This window comes from Pithys albifrons, chromosome 5 (assembly GCF_047495875.1).
Source record: "Pithys albifrons albifrons isolate INPA30051 chromosome 5, PitAlb_v1, whole genome shotgun sequence".
NCBI lineage: Eukaryota > Metazoa > Chordata > Aves > Passeriformes > Thamnophilidae > Pithys > Pithys albifrons.
This window is the reverse complement of record NC_092462.1, coordinates 60,733,920-60,757,971: the sequence shown is the minus strand read 5'-3', so window position 1 is coordinate 60,757,971 and position 24,052 is coordinate 60,733,920. Positions and strand designations below refer to the sequence as shown.

Here is a 24,052-nt window from a genome sequence, read left to right as displayed (position 1 = left end):
CTTCCTTCGGCCAATACGCTCGCGGAACTGCCACCTCCCCATGGCTGCAGTGGTAGCGCCCGACCGGCCGGCGCCGCCGGGGCCGGGCCCGCAGCGGTGCATTATGCATGAGGGGCGGGGCCGCAGGGCATCGCCAAGGCCGGCCGAGCGGGGGCCGGGCCTGTGGCGTCACTGTGACGGATGTTCCGGCGCTCTTAAGGGCGCCGCGGCGGCCCCGAACCGGCAGCGGGGCGGGGGCGGCGGCCGGGGGGCGCCGCAGCATTGCTGAGGAAACCGGGTCGCCTGCCCTGTGGAGGTACCGGCGGCCTCCCCGCCTTCCCTCCCTCCTTCCCCGCCAGTGCCAGGCCCGGGAACGCCCCGCTCTCCCCCTGCGTCGCGGTGTGGCGGCTGGGGGGTCGGACGGAAGAGTTGCTGTCCGGGGACAGTGACCTGTCCGGGCGGATTCCTGATCTAGCGGCTCCCTGTGGGCGCGACTGTAGGCGGGAAGGGCCGCCGTACCGGGGGTGCCGATAAATGAAAACGAAAAAGAAATCTCTCATAAAAATCGCCTTGTTATCAAAAAGGTGCGGTATTTTTAAAGAAGTACATTGGCGCTGATGGCAAAGAAGAGGGCTTTATTCTATAAATTAGCTATTTTCGGACTTCCATAGTGTCTTGCGACAGGCGGCTGTTTAAACCCCAACCCCCCTATTTCCCCCCAGAGATTATTATCTTTGTCTTTTCCGCGTGCCGGGGTGGGGGCTCACCCCTGGCCGAGCCGGTGTCAAGGGAGCTCCCGCCGGCGGCCGCCCCAGCCCCTGCCCCTGCCCAGCGTCAGGTCCTTCCCCTCCCTCCCCGGAGCGGCCGCAGCCGCCTCGCCTCCTCCTGCCCCTCGCCGCCCGCTGTAGCCGGTTCTGGCAGCGTGTCCGCCTGGTCACCGCTGCCCTCTCTGTTTCCCCTCAGCGGCCGCTGCTGCGCATCATCAAAACATGCAGGATGAGCTGCTCCTGGGGGTGACACAGCAGCAGCAGCCAGGCAGCGAGAGGCTGAGCAGCAGCCCCGCGTCGGGACACCCCCCTTTCGGCCACCCCTCCTCTGACTTTAAACCCTGTCTCAGCCCCCACCAGGATTTAAACAAGCAGCAAGCGCAGCAGCCACAGCCGCCGCCTCCTCAGCTGAGCCAGAAGAGGAAAGAGTTTAAGCAGCAGCAGCAGCTCAGCAGCCCAGCCCAGCTCGGCAGCAGCCACCCCCTGAATAACCACCACCCCCCAGACTATCATCACCACCCCCCTCAGCAGCAGCAGCAGTTCAGCCACCCCACTGACAAGTACCAGCAGCAGGAGCACAAGCAACAGCAGCAGCTCCAGCTCCTCAGCGCTCACCCCCCGGAGCCGCCGCGGACGGGGGATCATCCTCACTACCGGCCCCTCGGCCCCGCCGAGCACCAGGGCGGCGCGGACAGCGGGGCTTCGGAGCGGCTCGCCCCTTCCTGCCCGGGGGGATCGGCGTCCGCGGACCCCAATGTGGGGGTGGCCGCCGCCTCCTGCGTGAATCCGCCTCCGTCTCCTCATCTGCAGGCGAGAGCCAAGCTGCCCCCCATGGAGTCGCCCCCGAACAGCCACTTACTGGGCAGCCCCGGGAACCTCCTGCCCGGCGGGCTCGGCTCTGGCTTCAGCAGCCTGCAGAGCCCGGAGATCCCCAGCCCCCATCACCAGAGCGGGGGCGGCTCCTCCTCGGCGGCTTCCCCTCCTCCTCCGCCGCTGCCCGGCTTCGGCACCCCCTGGTCGGTGCAGACCTCGTCGCCGCCTCCGCAGCAGACGCAGCAGCCTCCGGTCTCCAGCGGCGGCGGCGGCGGCGGCCAGATCAGTGCGATGCCGCCCCCGAGCCCGGAGTCCGAGACCAGCTTCTACCCGGGGATCCCGTCATCGATCAACCCCGCTTTCTTCCAGAGCTTCTCGCCGGTGTCTCCTCACAACCCCTGCGCCGGGCCCTTCAGCAGCCCCTTCTCAGCCGCCGCCCCCCCGCCGCCGCCGCAGATGAATTTACCTCAGCAGCAGCAGCAACAGCAGCAGCAGAACCGGAGATCCCCTGTGAGCCCCCAGCTCCAGCACCAACACCAGGCGGCGGCGGCCGCTGCCGCCTTCCTGCAGCAGAGAAACTCCTACAACCATCACCAGGTACCGGGCGGGGAGCGCAGGGCGAGGGGGAGCCCCGGGGCGGGGAGGGGGACGCGGGGACGGGCCGGGGCCGCGGCCGCTGCCCTCGTTTCGCAGGTCGCGGGAGCCGGGCGGCTTCGCTCTCACCGCCGGCGCCGGGCGAGGCTGCGCGGCGGTGACAGCCCGGCGGGACCGCGGCAGGGCGGGGCCGGCCCGGCGGGAGGGAGGGAGGGCACCTGCGCCCCCCGCCCGGTGCGGGGCCGACGGGTCTGCGGGCAACGGCCGCCCCGCGCCCGGCCTGCCCTCCCCGCCCGGGCCCGGGTGGCAGGTGCTGCCGGGCGGCCGCCTCCGCCCCGTGCCCTGGGCTCGGGCCGGCCTCCCTCGCCGCGCCGGCGGCTACCCAGGGACACCGGCGCTTTTTTCGGGGCGAGAGGAGAATGTTTGCGCCTATAAAAGAGCGCCAACGCTCCTGTCGGTGTCAGGGAGTTTCGCCGTGAAAACGCACCCCGTGTCCCCCCACGGCCGGCGCGGCGTCCCCGAACAATGAGCTGACAGCTCCGGCCGGCGCCGCCCCCGCAGCCCCGGCCCGCACCGGCCCCGGCCCGAGAGCAGGTGTAGTGGGGAGAGCTGTCACCGACCTGCCTTGTCACGGGGTTTGGCTGACATTGCTTGAATATTATCCGAGGGCAGCGCTGTGTTTCAGCTTATCGTACTTTGTCACTGATTTTAATCAAGTGGTGTAATGACCCCGTGTTAAAATGGAAGTTTACGTTTCTTCCTGGAATAAAATAAGAAATGAGAAGCAAATTTATGTTCATATTACCAGCTATTGCAATATAAGCGTGTCTTGCTGTGGTTGTTTTCTCAGTTATACAAGGCTAAAGTTATATAGGCCTCTGAGGAATTTTTTTCATTCAAGTATTAAATCTTGTCAGTTTTAATCGGTAGAGATCCATTTGTATTAGAACGAACTCACATTAAGTGTGCTTATCCAGCAACTGATTATGATGCACCATGATTAGAAGCTAGTTGTCCTTAACATCTATAATAACCCTCTTCAAACAAATTCCAAAGCAATTCTCCAACAGTGAGGTGTACAGGAATTTTCTCTCACTTACAAGTTGTAGGTATACTTAAACAGTGCCATGACAGCATAGCTAACAATATTAGAGGCTTGTTAGCATTTGGCATTATCTCTAAGGTTTGTTTCACAATAGAGTGCCTGCCTCTCCCAAAATTCCAACACAAGCATTCAAGTTTTACAACATAATTATCTCTAATTATATAGAATGGGATGTTTTCCCGATTCCTTGACCAAGAATAGCTTTAGTGGTTTTTTGGTTTGTTTTCTAGGGGTGGGGACAATGGGGGTGTTGCTGTAATTTTGTCTATCTTCATAAAGTTCTGTTTTATCTAATACATAATGTATTGACATGCTTTAAATTTTTAAGTTATTAGAATTGCAAGTTGAGGGTTGCTTGTAGCTAAGCCTAGAGATAAAAGTACTGCGTTTTCACTTAACAGAACTGAATTTAGAATTATCACACACCACCACTCCATTTCTATGTTGTAGAAAAGAGCCTTTTCAAGAACAGTCAGATTTGAGAATTCTAAAGATAAATACAGTTCTTCACTGTCAGTCAGGCTCAATGGGTCCACCCCTTGGTAGTATGACAAGCACTACAGGTCACTTTTTAGCACAAGTTGTGGCTCAGGAGTAAAAGCTTACCATTCTGTAAAAAATCTTACATTAAAAGTTGCTTCCATTTTAATATTGGAGAGTATAGTCCACTTGTAGGTACATGTGCTTCTAGGTAGGTATAAGATATGCCACATGTAGACAGGAAAAAAAAATCCTCAGGAAAAAATTCCCAGAGTACACCCTGCAGAATACCACAGATTCATTACTCCAGAAATTACTGCGTTCATTACTGCAGAATTACTTGAGCAGTGGCTTCAGAATAATGCATTTTAAGGTAGAAATGTTAAGATAGCTCCTTCAAGCAGATTCTCTGTACAACAGTCAGTGCTCTTTTTGCTCTTATATGGTAATACTGAGACAATGATATTCAAAATACTGGAGGGGAATTAAGTCTGCCATTTGAACTTTAATTTTTTTAATTTTTACTCACAGTACTGAAATACTACTACTCACTGAGTAGAAATTAGTAGAAATATAAATAGTATTTTAAAAATAATTTTTAAATTGATATCTTTGAAATTTTTGTGTTAGTTTAACATATGATAAACTGGTCTCAGGGTTTTTTTGTATGATGGTTTTGTACCCTGGAATTTTTCTTCTGCATAGCTTTAAAGAATGCTACCAGTTACTAAAATGACAATCTGAATTTCTTGCACAAGTACTATGGAGTTTATTGGGGGCATGCATCAGGGAGTAGGAATTACTTTTTTTTTTTTTTAGTCTGTTTTCTTCCTTGCTTCAGGAATTAATTTACATGTTGTCAGGAAATAGTGGTTAAGTGCAATCTGTGCACATTGCTTGCTTGATGGTTGTTGTTTTGGGGTTGGCTGGGGGGTTGTTCATCTTTAAATAGAAAAGCACTTAAAAGTATTTTCAAAATAATGCAAATTAATCTTTCTTTTTTAGCCTCTTCTGAAGCAGTCACCTTGGAGCAATCAGAGCAGTGGCTGGAGCACAGGAAATATATCCTGGGGAGGAATGCATGGCAGAGACCATCGTAGAACTGGAAACATGGGAATTCCAGGAACTATGAACCAGATCTCTCCTTTGAAGAAGCCCTTTTCTGGTAACGTCATAGCTCCTCCTAAATTTACTCGCTCCACTCCGTCACTGACACCAAAATCGTGGATTGAAGATAATGTTTTCCGAACTGACACCAACAGTAATACTCTCCTTCCTTTGCAGGTAAGGATGGTTTGTACCTGGTGTGTTCATAGTCTTGCATAGCATTTTGACTTCAATAATTTTAAATGAGAATTAAACAGTGATTGCCATCCTGATACAGAGTTTGAAAATTGTATGTTTCTATGTTATTTTTAGTCTTAAATTGCAACTAATCCCCACATTTTCAGTGTATTCAGCAATATATGATTCTCACATTTCAATAAGAATATTGACTGATGAGAAAGAAACTGTAGGCACAAATGAAGCAATAAAACAAACTATGTTTAATCCAGCCAGTATTTTCTGCCTATGTTAATGCTCATATTCATATAAATCCCTTTAATTCTCAGGATTCTTGTTTGTTGTGGTACATAGGCCCTCTGACTTCTGTAGATGGCTCTTGAGTCTTTGACAGGTTTGTCTTTTACTGGTACTCTAGGCTGACATTTCCATGTTGATGAGATCTTTTTCCTCCATATTTTAGCACCTTTTATGTTTTCTTTTGTCTGGAAGTCCTGTGACTTAGAAGTGTTAGACAGGAGGATGTGTCTTAGAACTAAAGGTCTGGGTTCACCTCCTGAATTTTGCCACTGACATGTTATATGACTTTAGGTAAGTCACTTAACTCCAGCCTCAGTAAACTCTTGGTAAAATATAAGAATGGGAAAAATAACCTGTATTAATTCAGTCATTCCTTGCTAGCAGAGGCCTTTCATAATTGTGACTACATTTGAGTTGATAATACTCAATTGAGTTGATAATATTTGCATAAATTAACAATATAATCCTTACAAAGCTGTAGTGGTGGCAAAAGGGTGCCCCTGGGTACCAGACTTCCCATTAGAGTTCCTGTTTTTCTTGCCACTTTGCTGGGAGAGGTCCATTTGGCACAGGAGACCATGTCCCAACTCTGTCCAGGTGAGCTCTGTTACTGCCAGCATTTGGACATGCTAAAGTCCTCCTCCAAGTATATGTGTTTGACCTGAAAAGTTGAGAGGATTTGCCTGTACTGTGAAGACTGGTTCCATTAAGTAGCCTTGCTAGCTGAAATATTATAGTTGAATAATTTTTTGTGTGGCTAGAAAGAGGGGGGTAAAATGTGGCATTCTTCAGGTATGTTCTGTGAAAGAAGACAGTGCGGGGCTCCAAGAATAGTAGAAAGTAAATGCTTAAATGTGTTCCAAAGATGTTAGCCTACGGAATAAGTTTAAAAATATTAATGCCATCATATGTTGAAGCTGTGGTGATACCTACTTTGGAATTCAAATTCATCTAAGCACAAGTTTTGACTATATTTGCTCATTCATTAGGCCTTGAAAGTCTGCGTGACTGTTACTTTGAATTTTCAGAAGCTTCTAGTGGTTGACTTAGAGAGATGAACTAATTTTGTGTCTATACAAGTGTCTTGTGCATTCAGACTATAATCCATATAATCTCTGTGTAGTAGGATAGGAAAGAAATGCTTGCAATTTAACTTTATAAAAAAAATTAATGTTTATGTTTAGGGGTTAGGAAATTTTTTAAGGGATAGTGTCAAAGGGAGAAGTTGGGCACTTAATTGATGTTGGTCATACCTGTGTGCACCAGAGTCATCAATTAAATAAGCCTGTTTGGGTATATTTATGCTGTAGATCTGTTTGTGCTTAAATCTCCCTGAAGTGTATAAAGTCATAGTTGCAGAACACAGTAAAAGTAATCCTCTTTGAGGGATTGCAGTGTTATCTACTGCTATTGTTGAAACACTAGATGTTTCCATAAATTATTTTGGTATGCTGAAATGGCATGTTCATATTTTTCAGTTAGTACACTATTGTTATATGATTAATTCTTTGTGATGACTTATATTTTGCAAGTCATAATGATGAAGTTAAATAGAGCTTGGAGCTCATGCTTCTTTTCATCAGGACTTGTGTTGGCAATTGTGATGCTGTCAAACACCCATCTTGCTAATTCATGCTATGCCTGTCTCCTTCCATAAAAGGTTGTGGTATTTAGATTGAGGATTCTTAAAGATACAGTAGCAGTTTCAGAAGATATTAGATAGTACTAATTAAATGTGCTGCCTGGAAAGTCTAGCATTTGTATGTGTGGAAGTTCCCTGTTTCTTCCAAGCTTCCAAAGAGCCAGCACATCTTAGTGTGCATATTGGAACATGTACTGCATCGGTCACTGTTTTGCAGAGTACTTTTTCTTTCTTTTAACTGCAGTAATCATTTTGTGATTCCTCCGAATTTTAGCTAGCTCAAACTTAGCAAATACAAACAGCTTAGAAAAGCCACTGCCCTCAGTGACTAACTTTGTGTAGACCATTAACATTCAGCTACCATTTTTTTTAAATGCTATGTATTTTTGGTAAATCTAAGTAGCATTCAGCAATGTCAGCTGCTTATCCATTTTCTGAAGAGGACGTACCTCAAGCAAACAAGATAAGCCACAGAGGAATTGTATGCAAATTCAAAGCTCTGCTCTTCCATCAAACTTCTTTATTCTTTCTTGGTGTTTGCATTGAAGGGTGGTCCCCAGAATAGAACTAGCATCAGTTCTGGTGAAAATTATGTTTCTTGACATTAAACTAACATACCATTGATGATGAATGTCATTACTGATAACTGAATAAATAATTATGTATATTATTTTCAGGGATGAAAACGGATTTTCTGTACTTCTTAGCTAAAATGGAAGTATGTCACACGTGAAGTTGAATTCATAATGGCCACATTAGTTGCAGCAAAATTGCTTTTGCTTACAGAAATTATGAATGACATCTCTAAGGATTTTTGAAAATTTATTTTATTTTGGTTTTAAGTAAAAGTAATTAAACATCATGGCAACACTGGTTTAAATGTGAGCCAATTAAGCCTGTAGCCAAGTTTTTCTAACGGAACTCACTGTAAGAAGCTTTTTTTGCCTTCCTCAGGTTTTTAAGATAATACAAACTGCATGAAATAAAGTTCTTTCAAAGAGAAAATTATGTCTACAAGCTTTAATTCTACCATACTGCTTGCACCATTATAGGCACTTCATATGGGGAAGGGGTTGTTGCCTTGTACCAGAATCATTAAAGGAAGGGTTAGAATCTTGTCAGGTATTGATACCATACAACTTAAGCATTTAATTGAGGAGCCTCTTTCTCTCTCCTTAGAGAGAATCTAGGCTACTTATTTAGATAATCTAATTCACTAAAAGAACGTACCTGGCACCACTGACCTTACACAGCCCCTGGGATTCCAGTTTAGGCACTTACATCTGTTTCAGGAAGTCAGATAATATGAGTATTACCTGTTACTCCCTGACCTAAAGTACAAAAAAATAAGAATATAGGGTACAAAACTAAAAATACATTTTTCTAACGGTGATACTGTTGTTTTCCCCTAAAATACATGCTTCACACATTTATGTGGCCAAAATGCAAGCACAGATATCAGTGTTTTGGACATTAATTTTTTTGATTTACATTCCTTGGATGAGGAAAATAATTAAACATTTCTAAATTAATTTTTTTTAGAATCGCTTTTAGAATTTTTTTAGTCTGCTAATCCTGTTTTGATTGTAAGCTTAGTTTTTCTTACTGTCTTGCAAATAAGCTTACTAAACCCTGTTAAACAGTTCAATAATACATTGCAGCGTTCAACTATTTTCATTCTAGTAAAAACACTGCATTCTATGAATATGAATTTAGTTTCTGTGTCCCTTTTGAATTACAAAAGTACACTGCATGCCTGGGTGTTTTTCACCTTGATTTGTCCTTCCTGTTTGTTCAAACGAACAGTGTGTGTAATGTTCATGGTCCTAAAAGCTGAGCTTTATTCTGTGTTTGAGTATAGCTCTCCAGCTGGAGATTTGTGTGGTAAGGTAGCATCTTGCACAAATGCAGATTTTCCTTTTGCTATTTATTTTTTAAATATGCTCAAATTTTCAAAGAAAGCAAATCACTTGAAATAAGATTGTATGTCACAACAGCTGTTAGTTTTAGATATTTAATTTAAGCTGCTGTCATGTTCCTTCTGCCTTACAATCATTTACATTCAGAGAATTTTAGATTTTCGGTATGATGGTTTTAGTACAATTTGATATAGCTTAACAGTTTAAATGGCTAATCTAGATCATACACATACCAGTGAGTATTAGTTGCTAAAGTTGGGTCCTTAATGCCATGTTTAGACTCCTAAATATGAGGCCTGTTTCTTCAGAAGTGCTGATTGTTGGGCAGCTGGTGTTAAACCTGAAGGCATTGGGGGTATTTAGTTGCTGAGCTCTCTTAGTCTTCAGACTAGTGTAATTGTCCAAACAGTGATTTATAAGTCAGGTTTTATGGCTTTGTTTTTATTTACTAAGGCAGTAGTGCCACAGGAGAGTTTTAGGATTTTTTAATGCAGTAGATTGATTACCTGGGACTGATTAAATAACACACAAAATGAGATATTTTTGTTTGAGGACCATACTGGGATATCTATAACAGGGAAAACCAGTCTACTGCCATGCTCTTAACTTCAGGATTGCAACCTTTGAATAAATAGTATTAGGAGCAGTACAGATTAATGATTCAAAGGAATCAATTAGTGGGAGGTTTGTGGGGCTTACCATAGACAAGTATTTTTATGATTTCATGTGAACTAAGACTTGTCTCCTACTGTTTAAATTTGCTTCTGTTATACAGCTCATTCTATTAATGCAATACAAAATCATCGTTAGGAAAATTCAACAAAATATTTAACAGCATGAAAGTGCAGTGATGATGTGTGTGCTGAGAGGTGCATCTCACCTCGTTCTGTCTGCCAAGAGTGGCTGTGCTCTGAGTTAAAGTGAGTACGTTCTCACCTAAGATCTATCCAAAAGTACATTTACCATATGTGCTGATGTATTTGCAGTTAGTACTCAAGGCAGTGCAGATATTTCTTGTGGGGGATAGGGTGTGAGGAACCCAAAACTTGAATAACAGCTTCCCTTTCAAATGTCTAATTGTCCCTTTAGCTATTTCATCGAAACTATTAATATACAAATTTTCTAGATTTTCCTCATAAATCAAGATTGCCAAGACTTTAATCATCTCTATAAGGTGTCTAGTTGTTTCCAATTTATGAATATATTTTTGAGGCGAAGTACTGCAGTATGGGCACAGTACATGCTCTTGGGATTTTTTGGTTTGTTTTTAAATGCTTATATAGCTGGGAAGCAGGTGTGTTTGCCACAGGGCCTGTTCTTGGTACGTTTTAGGCTCAGTTTAGGCAGTTTACATAGCTGACTGTGTTGTTTTGACTTTAAAACCCTTTGTTGTCAGGTCGACCATTCACAAATGTCTACCAGGAATCTTTAGTTCATCTTTACCACTAATGACGCTGAAAAGTAACCAAAAAAAGTGTGTCTACTTTCAGCCTTCCTTCCTCTTTGCTTTTTTTTAATAGAGCTAAAATTGTCAATGTTACAGGTTTTCATATTAAATGTCATTTAGGTGAGTTACAATTTCAACAAGGGGCTTAGGATGATAATGAGAACGAGTTGAAATTTAGATGTTAGCAGCTATGATAGTTTAGAATATGTAAGGTACGTAATTGCTAGGTTATTACTGCTAAGGTCAATACTAAATGCTATATTCATGTACTTTTTAAAGTCTGGATACTTTATTGCCAAATCATTTGTTGCTTTCTAGTCTTAGAGCACATTTTTTTCAGGGGTCAGTTTTAATTTTTTCTGAAATTTGACTTTTAACAAAGTTAATTCATCAAGGTCAAAGGCTTTTTAGCAGCCAACTATTTGAAACTGATTTAAGCTTAATGACTTTTGTCTTCAGCCCCCATTGCACGCTCTATTACTACAGAATATGAAGGTACACATGAAGTGTCATATCTTGAAATATGCTACCACTTAATGATTTTACTACCTATGTTAGGAGTCTAGTATTTTACTTGAAGTAATTCTGCAGATAAGTAGTTTAAAGCATGTGTCCAAAATTGAAAGTTGTCAGACTTACTATGACCATCTATTTTTAATGTTTGTAGTTAAAGATTAGCAAAACTGTTCACCATCACAGAATCACAGACTATTCTGAGTTGGAAGGGACCCACAAGGATCATCGAGTCCCAACTCTTAAGTCAATGGCCCACACGGGATTGAACCCGTGACCTTGGCATTATTACAGCCAAGTTTTAGCTTCTGTCTTTGTATTTGCTTTATGTATAAATGACAATATATAAGCTTTGACATGTGACTGCTCTGAGTTTCTGCAAAAGCTCACACAGGATAATCTTTGCATAAATTGCATGGGTATATTTAGAAGTCCTAAATGGAGTGTACCAAGAAAAATTATTTGTTCAGCAGTTTAGCATTGAAACTTCCTCTTCAGAGAAAGCTGCTTTGCTCCTCCAATCCATACACCTGCAGATGCCTGGCTTGGGGACTTCTGAAATGCACACTCTTGTAGATGTGTTTTGCAAAGGTCCTTCTAGCACTCCTCAGTGGGAAGTATGCTTTGTGCTTCTCCAATATCGTGTAAATTTGTAAAAATTTAGAAAATAATTATCACTTTTCTGTAAACTTTCTTACACAGTCTTAACTTGGAGATGACAATCTGCCACTTAGCCATATAGGCCTGAGTCTGTAGGCTGTTATACCAAACACACATTTTCAATTCTGCTGCGTGTGAATGCAGTTGTGATTCTGGTGTTGGAAAGGTGGGTCAAGCAGGATTCAAATGTTTATACTGTTAAAAGGAAGCAGGATTTTGTAGTGCTTGGGAGAAACTGTCAGCTCTGGGGACAGAAAGCTGGCATTATGTTGTGACATTCCACTGAGATACAAACCTTCTGACACAGCAAGATTTCACTTGTTTCTTAGCACAGAACTGATGAGCCATAGAGCTGAGGGAAATGAAAAATATTTTACAGGAATTCAGCCTTGACAAAAGGTGCTTTTGGAGTCAGAATGACAGAAAATGTGTATTAACATACTTGTTTATGTATCAATGCCTTGGTACCACTGATTATCTGTAGTTTCATTATTTCAACACGGTTGAGAAGCAGTTATCTTCTAAAACAACCTGGATCTGCTTTTAAAACAACATGGAAATAGTCCCAAGAATTAGAACTATTTCCATGTTGTTTCAAAGATAGTTACAGGTTGTTTTAGAAGATAACTTCATATCAGTTGTGTTGAAATAATGAAACTAAAGGTAGTCCTAATTTTGGGGACCATTTTCACATGCATGGAGAACTATGTAGTACAATCACTTTCAGAGGTGGCACTTTTTGTGCTTGTCCCAAAAATTGGCCAAAACCTTAATGGAAGTTTTCTAATGTAGTAGAACATGCTGTAAAAGAATTGTCCCCTTTCAGCAGAGCTTTCTAGAAAATAGTTGCTGACGTATAACCTACATTATTGAAATACTTTTAAGTTCTGCTTTGAAATGAAAGCTCCATATTTGCATAGATGATGCTTGTTCTCTTTAGAGGTATCATGTACATATTTGGGGAGCTCAAAGTGGTGTGTTAGCATTTTAAAGCCTAGTTGCACAAAGATTTAAAGTGAGCCTTGTAACCAAAGAATGACTTACTCCTTTTGAGATGGTTAAATTTCAGGTAATGTTGCTTTATAGCATGCAGTTCATCAGTGTGAATTGTAATAGAGATTAAGAGTTTGAAGCGCTGATTGCCAGGATATCGCCCAAATTCACAGCTGGATAGTGTGATATATGGGTAGTGGGATAGCAGAACGCAATTCCTGTTCTTAAATCCTGCTTTACTTTAGTGTATTAACAACATTTTTATATTGTGGGGTGCCTGCGTATTTTATGTTTCCACTGTCACAAATTAAATAATTTAATTCAAGGAAACAAATCTTTTTTATTTAGGCTTTGTAGACATGAGGTTTCTAAGGTGTAAAAATAATGGGGAAAAGACCTTTTATTGAGACGCACAGAACTTGCAAAATCAAATGACGCAAGGGTGAAATTAGAATCATTTCACCATGTCACCCAGTGGAGCAGTTTACAAATTAATCACAAACACATGTTTTATGTATTATATTCCATTCCTCTGTAAGATCTAGGGCCAAGTGGACTAGTTTTAGGAATTAATCATGAGCCTTTTTTTTTACAGGCTTCTGCTCTCCACAGTGTTAAGTCTGTAATAATTTATAATAAGTTACATGTTATCTCATATGTGTTCCAGATAGTCATACATTATCTCAATATCTATGTATGTAACACTGATCAAAAAATAATTAAGAAAATCTGTAGTTAGCCTGTAACAAAGATAAACTTTCGCACATACAATTCAGTCCAGTTTTTATCAATACTAGTTCTCCCCTGTCAGCTACAGAGGTAGCAAAGCATGTTTTCTGTTCACTCAGCATTGTGTTTTGCAAGAGCACTTACTACCAAGTAGTGCCTTAAGTTGAATGTAAGACTTCACTGAAAATCCTGATGAGATACTTTTTGACTTCTAGGGGACAGTAGGGAATAGATCCAGCTTTACCACTGCTCACACATTCTGTAGAAAGCAGGTTTGCTCTGGTAAGCAGATTCCTCTCATTTCCTATTGAGAAACAAACCTGTAAGGGCATGGAAGCACGTTAAGTCACTTCAGTTTCGTTCTAGTGCTTCTCAGGAGAGCTGGAGAACCAAATGAAAGCCAGCCAGTCCCAAAATAAAGGCTGCTGTGAACTAAAATAGTGCTGGTGACTTGTTGGCATTCAAACAGGATTGAAGATCACAAAGTGTCATTGGCATTTGGTCTGGGATGTCGCGGGACACAACAGAAACCTCCTTTTTTAATTTAACATAAAAATGTCTCAGGGCTCCCAGAAAGGAAAGAAAATAAAGGATCTGATCAAATGAACATGATTGCTTACGCAACAGGAAGCAGCCAGTACTCTTTATAATTGTTTGAGGGAGAGAGAGCTAGAAAAAAAAAGGCTTCCTCTTCATGCCAACATTGATGAAACTTTTTAAGAAAGATAAAAGTAAAATCTTAGTTTCATCATCGCTTATCTTACAAAGCTAATCATAAGTCACAGTTTCTGACTCATAGAAAACTTGTATTTCAGCGCTTGCTTTTTTATGCTCCTGCGATGTAAAGAATACCTGCTTTCTGAGGGGTGTAATTTGAAAGGGGTCTAAGTTCTCCTGAACTGTCATGGAAGTTACAGCGAATGTGGTTCAGACACCTTCTGTATCCTTATATACATAGGAAGTGGGTGGCTGCATCTTTAGGGAGTTCAGGAGTCGTGGGATGTGTGTGGTGCATTTCATGCTACTTGGTGGAATTACTACAGTGCTGACAAAAAAGTGTTGAAAAGGCAACAGTAAAATTAAGGCATGATTATAATGCCTTAAGTTCTCTAAGTGCAGTACAGTCTAGCCAGAAGCCTTGCAAGTAGAAGAGATTATGGTTTTATGTGAAGTATTTCCAGTTTCTGAAGGTACCTCAGAAAGACCAAAGAAGTTAGTTACCTTTTTTCTGTCTCTGTAACTTGGTTGTATTGGAAAACATGGGAGAAAATGTCTTACGTAAACAAAATCATGGAGAATATTTATGGTTCATTACAGTAACTTTTATTACCTTCAGTGAAAATATTTGTAAGACAGTAACTTCTTAGTATTTATGTGCAAAAAAAGTTGTCCTCTATAAGGCTGAAAATCTATTAATAAGCTTTGTGACATTTCTTTTTCATAGTTCAGCTTTAATTTTGTACCCTTTAACCACTCAGTGCTGACCATTTGTAACTCAAGTCTTTGTATGCAAAGAGTCTCAGCTAAATCACTCTGAAGCCACCAGTGCAGTCTCAGCAGGGGCTTCAGGCCCATGCTAGGCACTTAGCCAAGCATCAGGAAAGTGCTTTCTTTTATGTGAGGTGACTGTCCTTCTTGTCCTGTAGTTCCCCACCTTGCTCACTATTTAACTTGTGCATGAAATGAAATGGAGCTCTTAAAGACATTAGTCTCCTTCATTAATCAGCCTAATGCATAACTCTGCTGTGGATCACTCGGACTGATTCCAGCAGTTCTGAAGGAAACAGGCAGTCACAGGCTGCCAAAGTGCATACACAGCAGAGTTCTTCACACTGCATCTTGAGTTTTATATTTGAATGCTGTTAAACTTACTGTCAATAAAATCAGATCTTACTTTGTATCATTGTCCATCTCCAGAGTGTCTGAGTGTACAGCCTTTAGAAGGAACCTTTGTCTTCCTTTTAAGTTTCTTGTTAAAAACTACAGAATTTGTATTCCAGTACTAAGGATTTTGTTTTCTTTTAGGATCGAAATAGAATGTATGACAGTCTGAATATGCACTCTTTGGAAAACTCCCTTATTGACATTATGAGAGCAGAGCATGATCCACTTAAAGGTATGTTAATTATGCTAAATAAAGAAAAAAGGGTCATCTATTTTGCATATTTGAATTAATACTGATTGCTAATGTAGATTCTAGGTTCATATTAAAATAGCAAATGAATTATTTTCTCACTCACATGAAAGGTCAATCTTAAGCTGTATTTTATTGAAATCATTGGTTTACAGTTGTTTAAAACAAGTTTGAGTGTTTTCATAGTTTTCTTTCTTCTTTCCCCCTCCATCCTTCCCTCCTTTCCCCAAGAAATTCCTAGTGTGTTTTATTTGAAATTTTCTTGTTTGCTGTAGAAAGTTCTGCCTCAGTTTGTGAAGACAGTTTGTTCTATTAGAGGGTGGCAGGGGAATCAAACTGCTACTAGTGCTAGCCAGTTAATTTTCCCTTTCTGTGCAGTGGAATCTGAAAAGAGAATTAAAGTCCATTGATAAAATCAGGTTTTGTCCTTTCAAATACCTTTTCAAAGCTCCTGGAGGATAATAATGCGTCCAATCTGAACAAGTCTAGAAATACACTAAACTTTAAAGTGCTGGTTCCTCTTACCCCTTTGGGCTCTGTTAAATCACTTGTCTGCAGCAGTGAGCATACAGCTAGCACAGAGCTAGCTTCAATTTTAACTCCTCTATTCACTGTACATTTACTCACTGTGAATTCTGTTTTTCCATTCTTTCTCAGGTGGTGTTTACTGCTGAACATCAGGGCAGGGAACCCAAGCCATTTTATTTGGCCTGATCAAATGTTACTTCATTTGTGGTGTTCTAATTAGACTAACACAATTTAACTTCAGAGTTATCCAAGACTTCAGGCTTGTTTTGTAGAAATTAAATCTTTGTATTGAAGCAATTGGAAAAAATAAAAAAACCAAAATTGATTTATTTCTTTTTGCATAATTATTTACTCGCATCCCATTCGTTAGGGGCTCCTTGTCTTAGTATATATTGCATTAGTGCATAAGGGCCTGTGTCCTCCTAATTTAAAGGACACTTTGCTAGAATTTGCTCGTGGTTCTCTTAAGATCTGTGTAATCATCTGGAAGACCTACAGCATTCAGATAGCATGTAATGGTATTTAAAGATTTAAAATATTCAGCCAAAAGTTTGTCATTTTTCCCAAGCTGAAAATCTCACTGTCCTGATATCCTACTTCTAATGGCCTGTGAAGAGTTAATTCCAGTTTTAGCAAGTTTGTAATTTAAATCCATTATTAAAATCAGTTTCTGTCTATTCTACATGTTTGCAAAACATTAAGGAACACACAGGGTTTGAAACAGCTGAACTAAAAGCATGCATATCTCAAAGATGAGGTGCCCAGGTGTGCCATCCCTGTTCCAAAGCATGGGTGCTTCTATTTCCCACACTCAAGGGGTGACTAATATTTCTTTGGTTATCTGAAAGCTACTGTAAGGAATAAAGTTAGAGAGTGCAGGTCTTCTAGCACAATGAACTGTCATTGGCACCTTTCACATCCCTGAAAACCAGTCTGTTACTTCTTCCTGTGCATACTGACATGACAAACTTGCTCTGTTCCTTCTGCCATCATCCTGTTCTCATTTTGGCTTTATAATGCAAAAGATGTTTCAGAGACACAGCAAGCTCAGAGAAGACCAACTTTTTTTTTTTTTCATATCTTCATATTTCATTATGATACAATGGATGAAAACTATGTGTTTCCAATAACAATTTTCCATGGAGATTAAGATAAGACAAAGCTTTGAGATTTTAAAGTGAATTTGGTTCATACGTAGGCATTCTGAAAAACGCAGTTGTTTCTGCCTGTGCTTTCTAGGGAGGAACATGTGTATGGGGTGTTGGTCTACAGTTAAGAGATTTTTTTTTTGTAATAGTTTCACTGTCATCCTCTTGCAGTGAAAATTCTGCTAAGTTTTATGTTGGAGCTAAAACAGATGGAAGCCATAGATAGTGATGAGTTCAAAGGAAACCCATTTTTCTGTTTGAATGCCAGAGAACAATGCACACGCCAACAGAATTTAAATAGAGTAATTGTGTGCTGTTCCTTAAATTGATTGAATAAGATATTTTTTCTCTGTGAAAGTAATTTCAGCTGAAATAGCTATGTTATTAACAGTAAGGCATGAGAAATGTTCCTTATGGACTGAAAATAGGAAGAAGGGATCTTATGCTGGAATAGCCCTTTATTTCTTCTCTACTCTCTTCTGTTTAATCACCATTAGTTGGCATTTCTGTAATTCCTGAGAAACTTTGAACTTTAACCATGAAACACTAAATTTGGTTATATCAGTCTCTGTGGCTTTTCACCACGGAAAGTCTAACATTTATTTAAGAGCCCATCATACTTGCTTGCATAATGCACAGGATTAAGAATATTATTATTATTTATTTGTTGCTCTTATTATAATGTACTGTGTTGTCACTAAGGAGTATCTTGTAACTAGAGAATATTTTTATGACAAGTTTTCAAGTAAATGTAAGCACACTAAAACAATGCATCTTTTATATCTGATCACAGCAGTAAAGTGAAAGTCCCTGGAATTTTAAGCACGTGTTTCAGATTTAGCTGCTTACAATATCTCAAGTATGACTAAGCATCTTGTCTCAGATTTTGCACAATGCAGAACAGACACTCTGTGTACTAGCTACAGTTTTGCGTGTTGAGATCCATTTTAGAAGGAAGTCAGATTTCATTACTTTTGCTTTCATGAACTTAAAAAAAATAAATTTATCTCAAAGATGATTCACTGAAAACTAAGTTTATTCCTGCCAAAAAGTTGTTTATAGATCCATAGCTTTGGCTTCACTTAGACAAAGTTTAGTCATTACTACAGATATGATCAAAAGAAAAGTAATTTTTAACTTTCAATAAGATATATTCGAGGTAGGGTATTAGGAAGTAGATATTTAAATTCACTAATCATTGCAGGAGAAATAGTGGTCATATTCAAACTAATCTTTCCCATGCAGCTTTCTTGAAATGCATTTTGTAATCAGACCTTAAGTAATGTTTAAGATTACCCCATCAATTTCATTCCAATAGAAGATAACGTGAAGTTAAATTATTTCATTTTAATATTTGTGTTCTCAAATACCCTTTTTAATCTTTTAATAGTCCTTAAAACAATTTTGAGAGAAGAATTACAATACTGGTAGCCTGAAATATGGTATTTCTAGTACAACTCTTCAGATGTACCACTTGTCTACTTGTTTGGGTTTTTTCCCCCTTCTCCTCCCCTGAACACCAGTGCATCTTGATGTCAAGCAGCAGGAGGGTTCAGTGCATTTGGGCTAAACAAATGATAGAGAAAGCTTAGAAGTGGTGGTTGTATTTTGTTTGTGATATCTGTAGTATGAAGGTGATTTAATAGAATTTATTATCTACTGTTTTAAACATCTTTCTAGTAAAGATTATGGCATTTTCCTTGTAATTTAAGGGCTTGGTTTTTGCAAGGCAAGAGTCTTAATACTGTGTTTAATTTGCAGTTCGTTTCTGTGTCCTGACCAGATGACCCTGAGTTTAGCTCAGTTGGTCAGAGTGTGGTGCTGAGGACACCGAACTGGTGGATTCGGTCCCTGTGGGGGCCATTCACTTGTGAGCTGGACTCCATGTGAGTCCCTTCCAACTCAGAATATTCTGAATTTGGATTAGCCATAGGTATAATAGTAGGACTACCAAGAAGGAATATTGATTTTTATGTTGAATTTTTTTTTGTTTCTTCATGAGGGACAAAAAAAATTAACGAAGTTACACAAACATATTTTTTGTACAACTGTTAATAAATAACCAAAATAGAACAGTATTATTTTGCTTATTTGTGCAGAACAATAACTTGGTGCACTTAAAAGTCTGTCTTGATGTTTATTTTCCCTTTAAACTGGTTGAGTTTTTCAGCAGCTAGACGTCTTTCTTTTAAAAGCAACCTGCTGGTGCATGCTCAGTGAAGCAAAAAGAAAAGCATTTGTGACTCAGCAACATAGTAGAGAACGTTTTCTTTTTTTGCATATGGAAACTTTTCAAAGATTTGTTCTATGTTTTGTATTATGAAGCTCTAAGGTTTAAAGCTGTGCAATTTCTTCCGTAGAGTAATTCAAATTGTGCTCAGAAAGTTTCTGAGGATGAATTAAAAAACTGTGGAGGAAAAAAATCACACATAGTCATATAAAAGGCTTTGAAATTGTACCTACAGATTGTTTCCTCTTTCTGCCATAGAAACTTTTGCTGATAAAAAAATATATTTAGGACTGATTGACTGAATTGTGTAAATAGATGGGCCATCAAAGGCAACCCATTTGACTTCATTATAGCTTGCATAATTCATACACAGTCATTGGAAAATGGAGCAGCCAGGCTTTCTGTAACTAGGTGTTGTCCAAACAGGGCTTTGTGCTGTTGTCTTGGCTACAGTGATTCCAAAAACTGCACTTTCTGAAACTGCTGTGATCCTCAGCCATTCACTGTTAGTGGGAAAAGCTTAACTTGGAGGCTTTTCTGTTCTAGTCAGGAGATCTCTTGAAAAAAGGAAAACAGGAAAGGAATTTGTGATTCCCAGTCTCTTCATACAACCCTTTTTTTTTTTTAACGGGGAAGATTTGACATCAAACTTGTTAATCTGTGAGTCAGCAATGTTTAAAACAGTCATTACACTCAATTCTGTCCCAAATGTTTTAATAGATGGGGATTCCTCCAACAATTTGGTTAAATAGGAGTGGAAAGTATGTATTTCCGATGTGAATTTGCCTTAAAAAGAAAAGTGAGTAAGCACAACTACATCTGTATGCTGAGAAGTTTACAAAAATCTAAATTTGCAGTGCCTGTATTAGTAACATGAGATTACAGAAGTATAGTTAAAACTAAGTTTGTTGCTCTTTCCTCATGGTTTGGATTAGCAAGACTTTTGGATTTACTGGATAAACTGGCCCACCAAAATTTATTTGCAAGCATTTTATTCTTTTCTGTCCTTACACAGAAGCATTCATTGTGAGAAATACACACCAGGCAGTTCTGTTAACATCAATTACATTTAGATAAGGAAGAGGGGGCTAAATTTAATAGAGCTCTAGTTGCCTAAGAATGTCAAACATACCTGCTTCTCCTTAGCAATGCTGGTTTGAATTTAGGTATGATATGTGAGAATTATTAGCAGTAACATGATGAAGTTGCAAGTTCAGGATTGCACAGCGAAAATTTCTGTAATATGATCTTTACGGTACAGAATAGTAATATTAAGCCTTGTATTTGTTCTAGATAGCAGCATGTTACAAATTTTGGATGCTGCAGACAGATTCTGTTGACCAGTTCTCTAGACAGATAGTGAATTGATTACTTTTCATTTCTCAGAAATGGAATAAGTTGAGTAAGTCTATTATTTAAATATTAGATATTTTTAACTAATTTTCAGTTGTTTTTAAACTAGTAAGTTGTCATAAGATGGTACTCCCATCTTCTGTATTTTATATACCGATATTTCAAGTGAGGTTTAATATAGTAAATGTTCATTTAACTAGAACAATCTGTTAAACATAGTGTGATTGAACTATATATAAAACTGATCTTGAACCCAGTTCAATGTGTGTAGTGTTCTGAGTTTATGTGCATCATGAAATTCAGGTGAACACTCTAGAAAACACTGCATTTTGCTTCAGTAGATAATCTGAGGGATAAGAATCCATGCTAATGCACCAAACAGCAGTGATTGTATTTTGAAAAACTAAGCAAACATTCTAAGTTAAAAATGTTTTTATGTAAATCCAAGCATTATCCAGGTGTTAAATTCTTCAGAATGCAGTAATATAAAGCATGTTTTCATTGAAATAACCATGTAAATAAGACTTAGATGTATCAATACAGAAGTTCATATACTCAATGCTGTGTTACTCATTTTCCTCTCTAGCTGTCCAGTCATTCATGCCCTGAGTAGCAAATCCATCTCCCCAACAGCAAGAATCAGTGTTACCCTGCAGTGCTCAGCCCAGCTCCCTGGTGCACTCTCTCCCTGCCACTTAATGAGAAGTGCCTCAGTATTTCTCCTTGGCATCTACATTTCAGATGCAGTTTATTTGTGAAGCTATAAGGGGAAGAAGGCACAAGAATGCAAAGCCAGAGTTATAAATGTAGATTTTTCTGTCTTGTTAGAAGTTTTCCTCTGCAGGTACTGATATTGGTGGGTTCCCCCTCTGCTAGGCCTTAAGTCTGTCCTCTTGCTGTAGTAATTACAGAAAAGAGATTGTATTTTGTCTCTCTTGGTGAAGAGAAAAAGAAGATAAATATAAATAGATAGGGAGAAAGACTACAGGCACAGGAAGCTCTAAGATGAGATAATGTCTCATGATTTCTTTTGTTATTTTAGATAGATGTAACATTCTGATTTGAAAGAAACAGCTCATGTTGTTGCAAGTATTTCTCTAGCACCATATGTAAACATGGTAGTGACATGGATCTTGTGAAATCCTTTCTGTTAGACAAATGAGTATATAGCAAAGAACTAAGAAGAATTACAAAGTGACTTACATACCAGGCTGAGCAAACCAGTGGCAGCTTCCAGACTGCAATTTAAGGGTGGCTGGTTCCAATTCTTTCCCTATTTTACCAGCATGCACTGCTAGAGGGGCAGAATTTTTATAGTTCCAAGAAACATTAGATATAGCTGTGAATGTTCAGTGTGACAGAAAAAATGGCTTGTATATTAAAGCTGGACATCTTGAAGACAAGGAACATGAAAACAGGTTCCTACAAAGGTTTTTTTGTTTGCTATCTTGCCTAAGCCTACTCAGAGATTGTGTAAAAGAGAAGAGAGCAGAGTCTTTCTGTGACATTCATCTGCCCTTTTCCAGGAGCCCGCCCTCATCTCTCAGTTCTTTCTTTGCACTTCCAAATTCCACAGCAAATAGTTTGTACCTAATCTGCAGGTGTTCTGATACCATCCATTCTTACAGTAATGAAATCTGTGGGAAGAGAAATAGTACATAGCTGTATAAAAGTGGTTTTGCCACAATACCTGTAAATAATAAGGCTGAACAAAATTCCTTAAATCATCTTAATCTTGTTATTTTGAAGTTTTAAGAGTTCACAGTGTGTCTTTTTTCAAATTTACAAAAAAATTACCTTGTTGGTTTCTTAAAGGAGAAGAGCAAAACTTAAACTAAACCCTCTTATTTATAGACTTTTAACAAAAATGTGGGTTTTTTAACCCAAAGGTGTCCCTTGGGACTCAGAACTACTATTTCAAGAAATTTCTAGTCTTGCTGCTAAGCTCATGGGTTTATCAAGAGTAGGGGAGAAAACAGTGTATGATAGGAATTGCTAGAAAGCCCTAATATATAGATTGTTGATTTGTGTTTCTTTTTTTGTCCCCTGTGGGTTCTTTTTCTTGCAAGCCGTCTGTGTACACATTACCCTTGAAACCTGTGAGAGTTCTAAACACCCATTGCCTCCCAACTGGCCTCTTCTTTATGCCTCCACAAGCATTCTCATTTCCTCCAAAATACTTAAATGTTGAAGTCACAGTATTTTTTTTATATATGTTTCAGATTATAAGCAAGCAAGTATGTTTGAATAGTGAGATAGATGGCAATGTAGGTTTTTGCACGTTAAAACACACTTCTTCCAAACACAGCAGCTATTGTAAATGTCTCTAGGTCAGTGTGCACTACTGGTATGTTTGCTACTTCCTGTAAACAGAAAAGGTCTCCTTTAATGAAAAGCAATTTGTAGTGAACAGACGCTTCAGCTGTGCATTTTAAGCTATTCATTTAACTACTAAAGTATAGCATGCCACCAATGTAGTAAAATGCAATTGTTGAAAAATTCTAATGATACAAGGTTTTCATGTAATTTTTATTCCGTTTAAAATGCTGAAAATGTTATCTGCTGTATCATTTAATTTTGTTGATTTTGTAGGTAAACAAATACTCTAGTTTTGCTAGACTTACGGAAAAGTATTACATACAAGGTTTATACAAAATACACCAAGATACAGTCTGAAATTGGTTATTAAAATTTTAATGCCTTAATTCCTATTACCATGATTTTTCTTAAATTGATTCAGTAGAGAAGCACTAACATGTAGAAATGCCACTCTGTTAAGCAGTGTGCATAGTACAGTTATTCACAGTCACTGTGAAAGAGAAGACTGAAGCAGTCAGCACTATTTCTGGGTGTCGTGAAACAAAAAGTGGCTTTATCCTATTGGAGCTGATCCCAAAGCACACTGCGGATCTTATGACCAGAGAATTAAGGTTAAGAAGTCTGTTCTTGTCAGCTTTAACTTGGGTCAAGGGTATTGTTGGTTAATGTGCTTGGAGTTAAATATTAGCTCTTTATTTCCCTTAGGCAAACTGGAAATAGTGTTTAGATTTAAAGTTTAAGCAGTGATTTTTCCTTATTTTTTTCCTAGCATAATAGCTAAAACCTCTGCATTATTGTGTCCTTTGGTTTTTGTTTTGTTTTAAGGTCGCTTGAGTTATCCGCATCCGGGGACTGACAATCTTCTGATGTTAAATGGTAAGTGCTAATCTTATAACAGTTTCTAATTATCTCTAGCTTAGCTTAAATCCAACATGTTGGTATAAAATTATACTGTTATATTCTGTTACTGAATTACTTGCCTCTAGTCTTCAACACTGATGGGACTGTTGCCATTTTTCAGAGTTGAATGGCAAGAGCTAATCTTGCAGCAGCCTTTCATTATATGTAGCTTATTGGAAATCTGAAATGCTCATAACGATGCACTATTCTTTTTT

General features: G+C 39.8%; 1 protein-coding gene across 5 annotated transcripts in view; it reads left to right on the top strand.

The window, feature by feature from the left end:
* The first annotated feature begins 219 nt into the window (after positions 1-219).
* Positions 220-24,052, top strand: part of CPEB2 (cytoplasmic polyadenylation element binding protein 2) — a 52,903-nt gene continuing 29,070 nt past the window's right edge. For 2 of the 5 annotated variants that reach the window (XM_071556783.1, XM_071556781.1), the window contains exons 1-4: positions 854-2,156; positions 4,744-5,022; positions 15,251-15,341; positions 23,763-23,813. In XM_071556783.1, coding sequence (XP_071412884.1) covers positions 969-2,156; positions 4,744-5,022; positions 15,251-15,341; positions 23,763-23,813 — 1,609 coding nt within the window. In that variant the 5' untranslated portion in view covers positions 854-968. Of the gene's footprint in view, positions 296-346; positions 564-853; positions 2,157-4,743; positions 5,023-15,250; positions 15,342-23,762; positions 23,814-24,052 lie in introns of those variants that run through there. The other 3 variants (XM_071556785.1, XM_071556784.1, XM_071556782.1) reach the window with 3 other exon arrangements.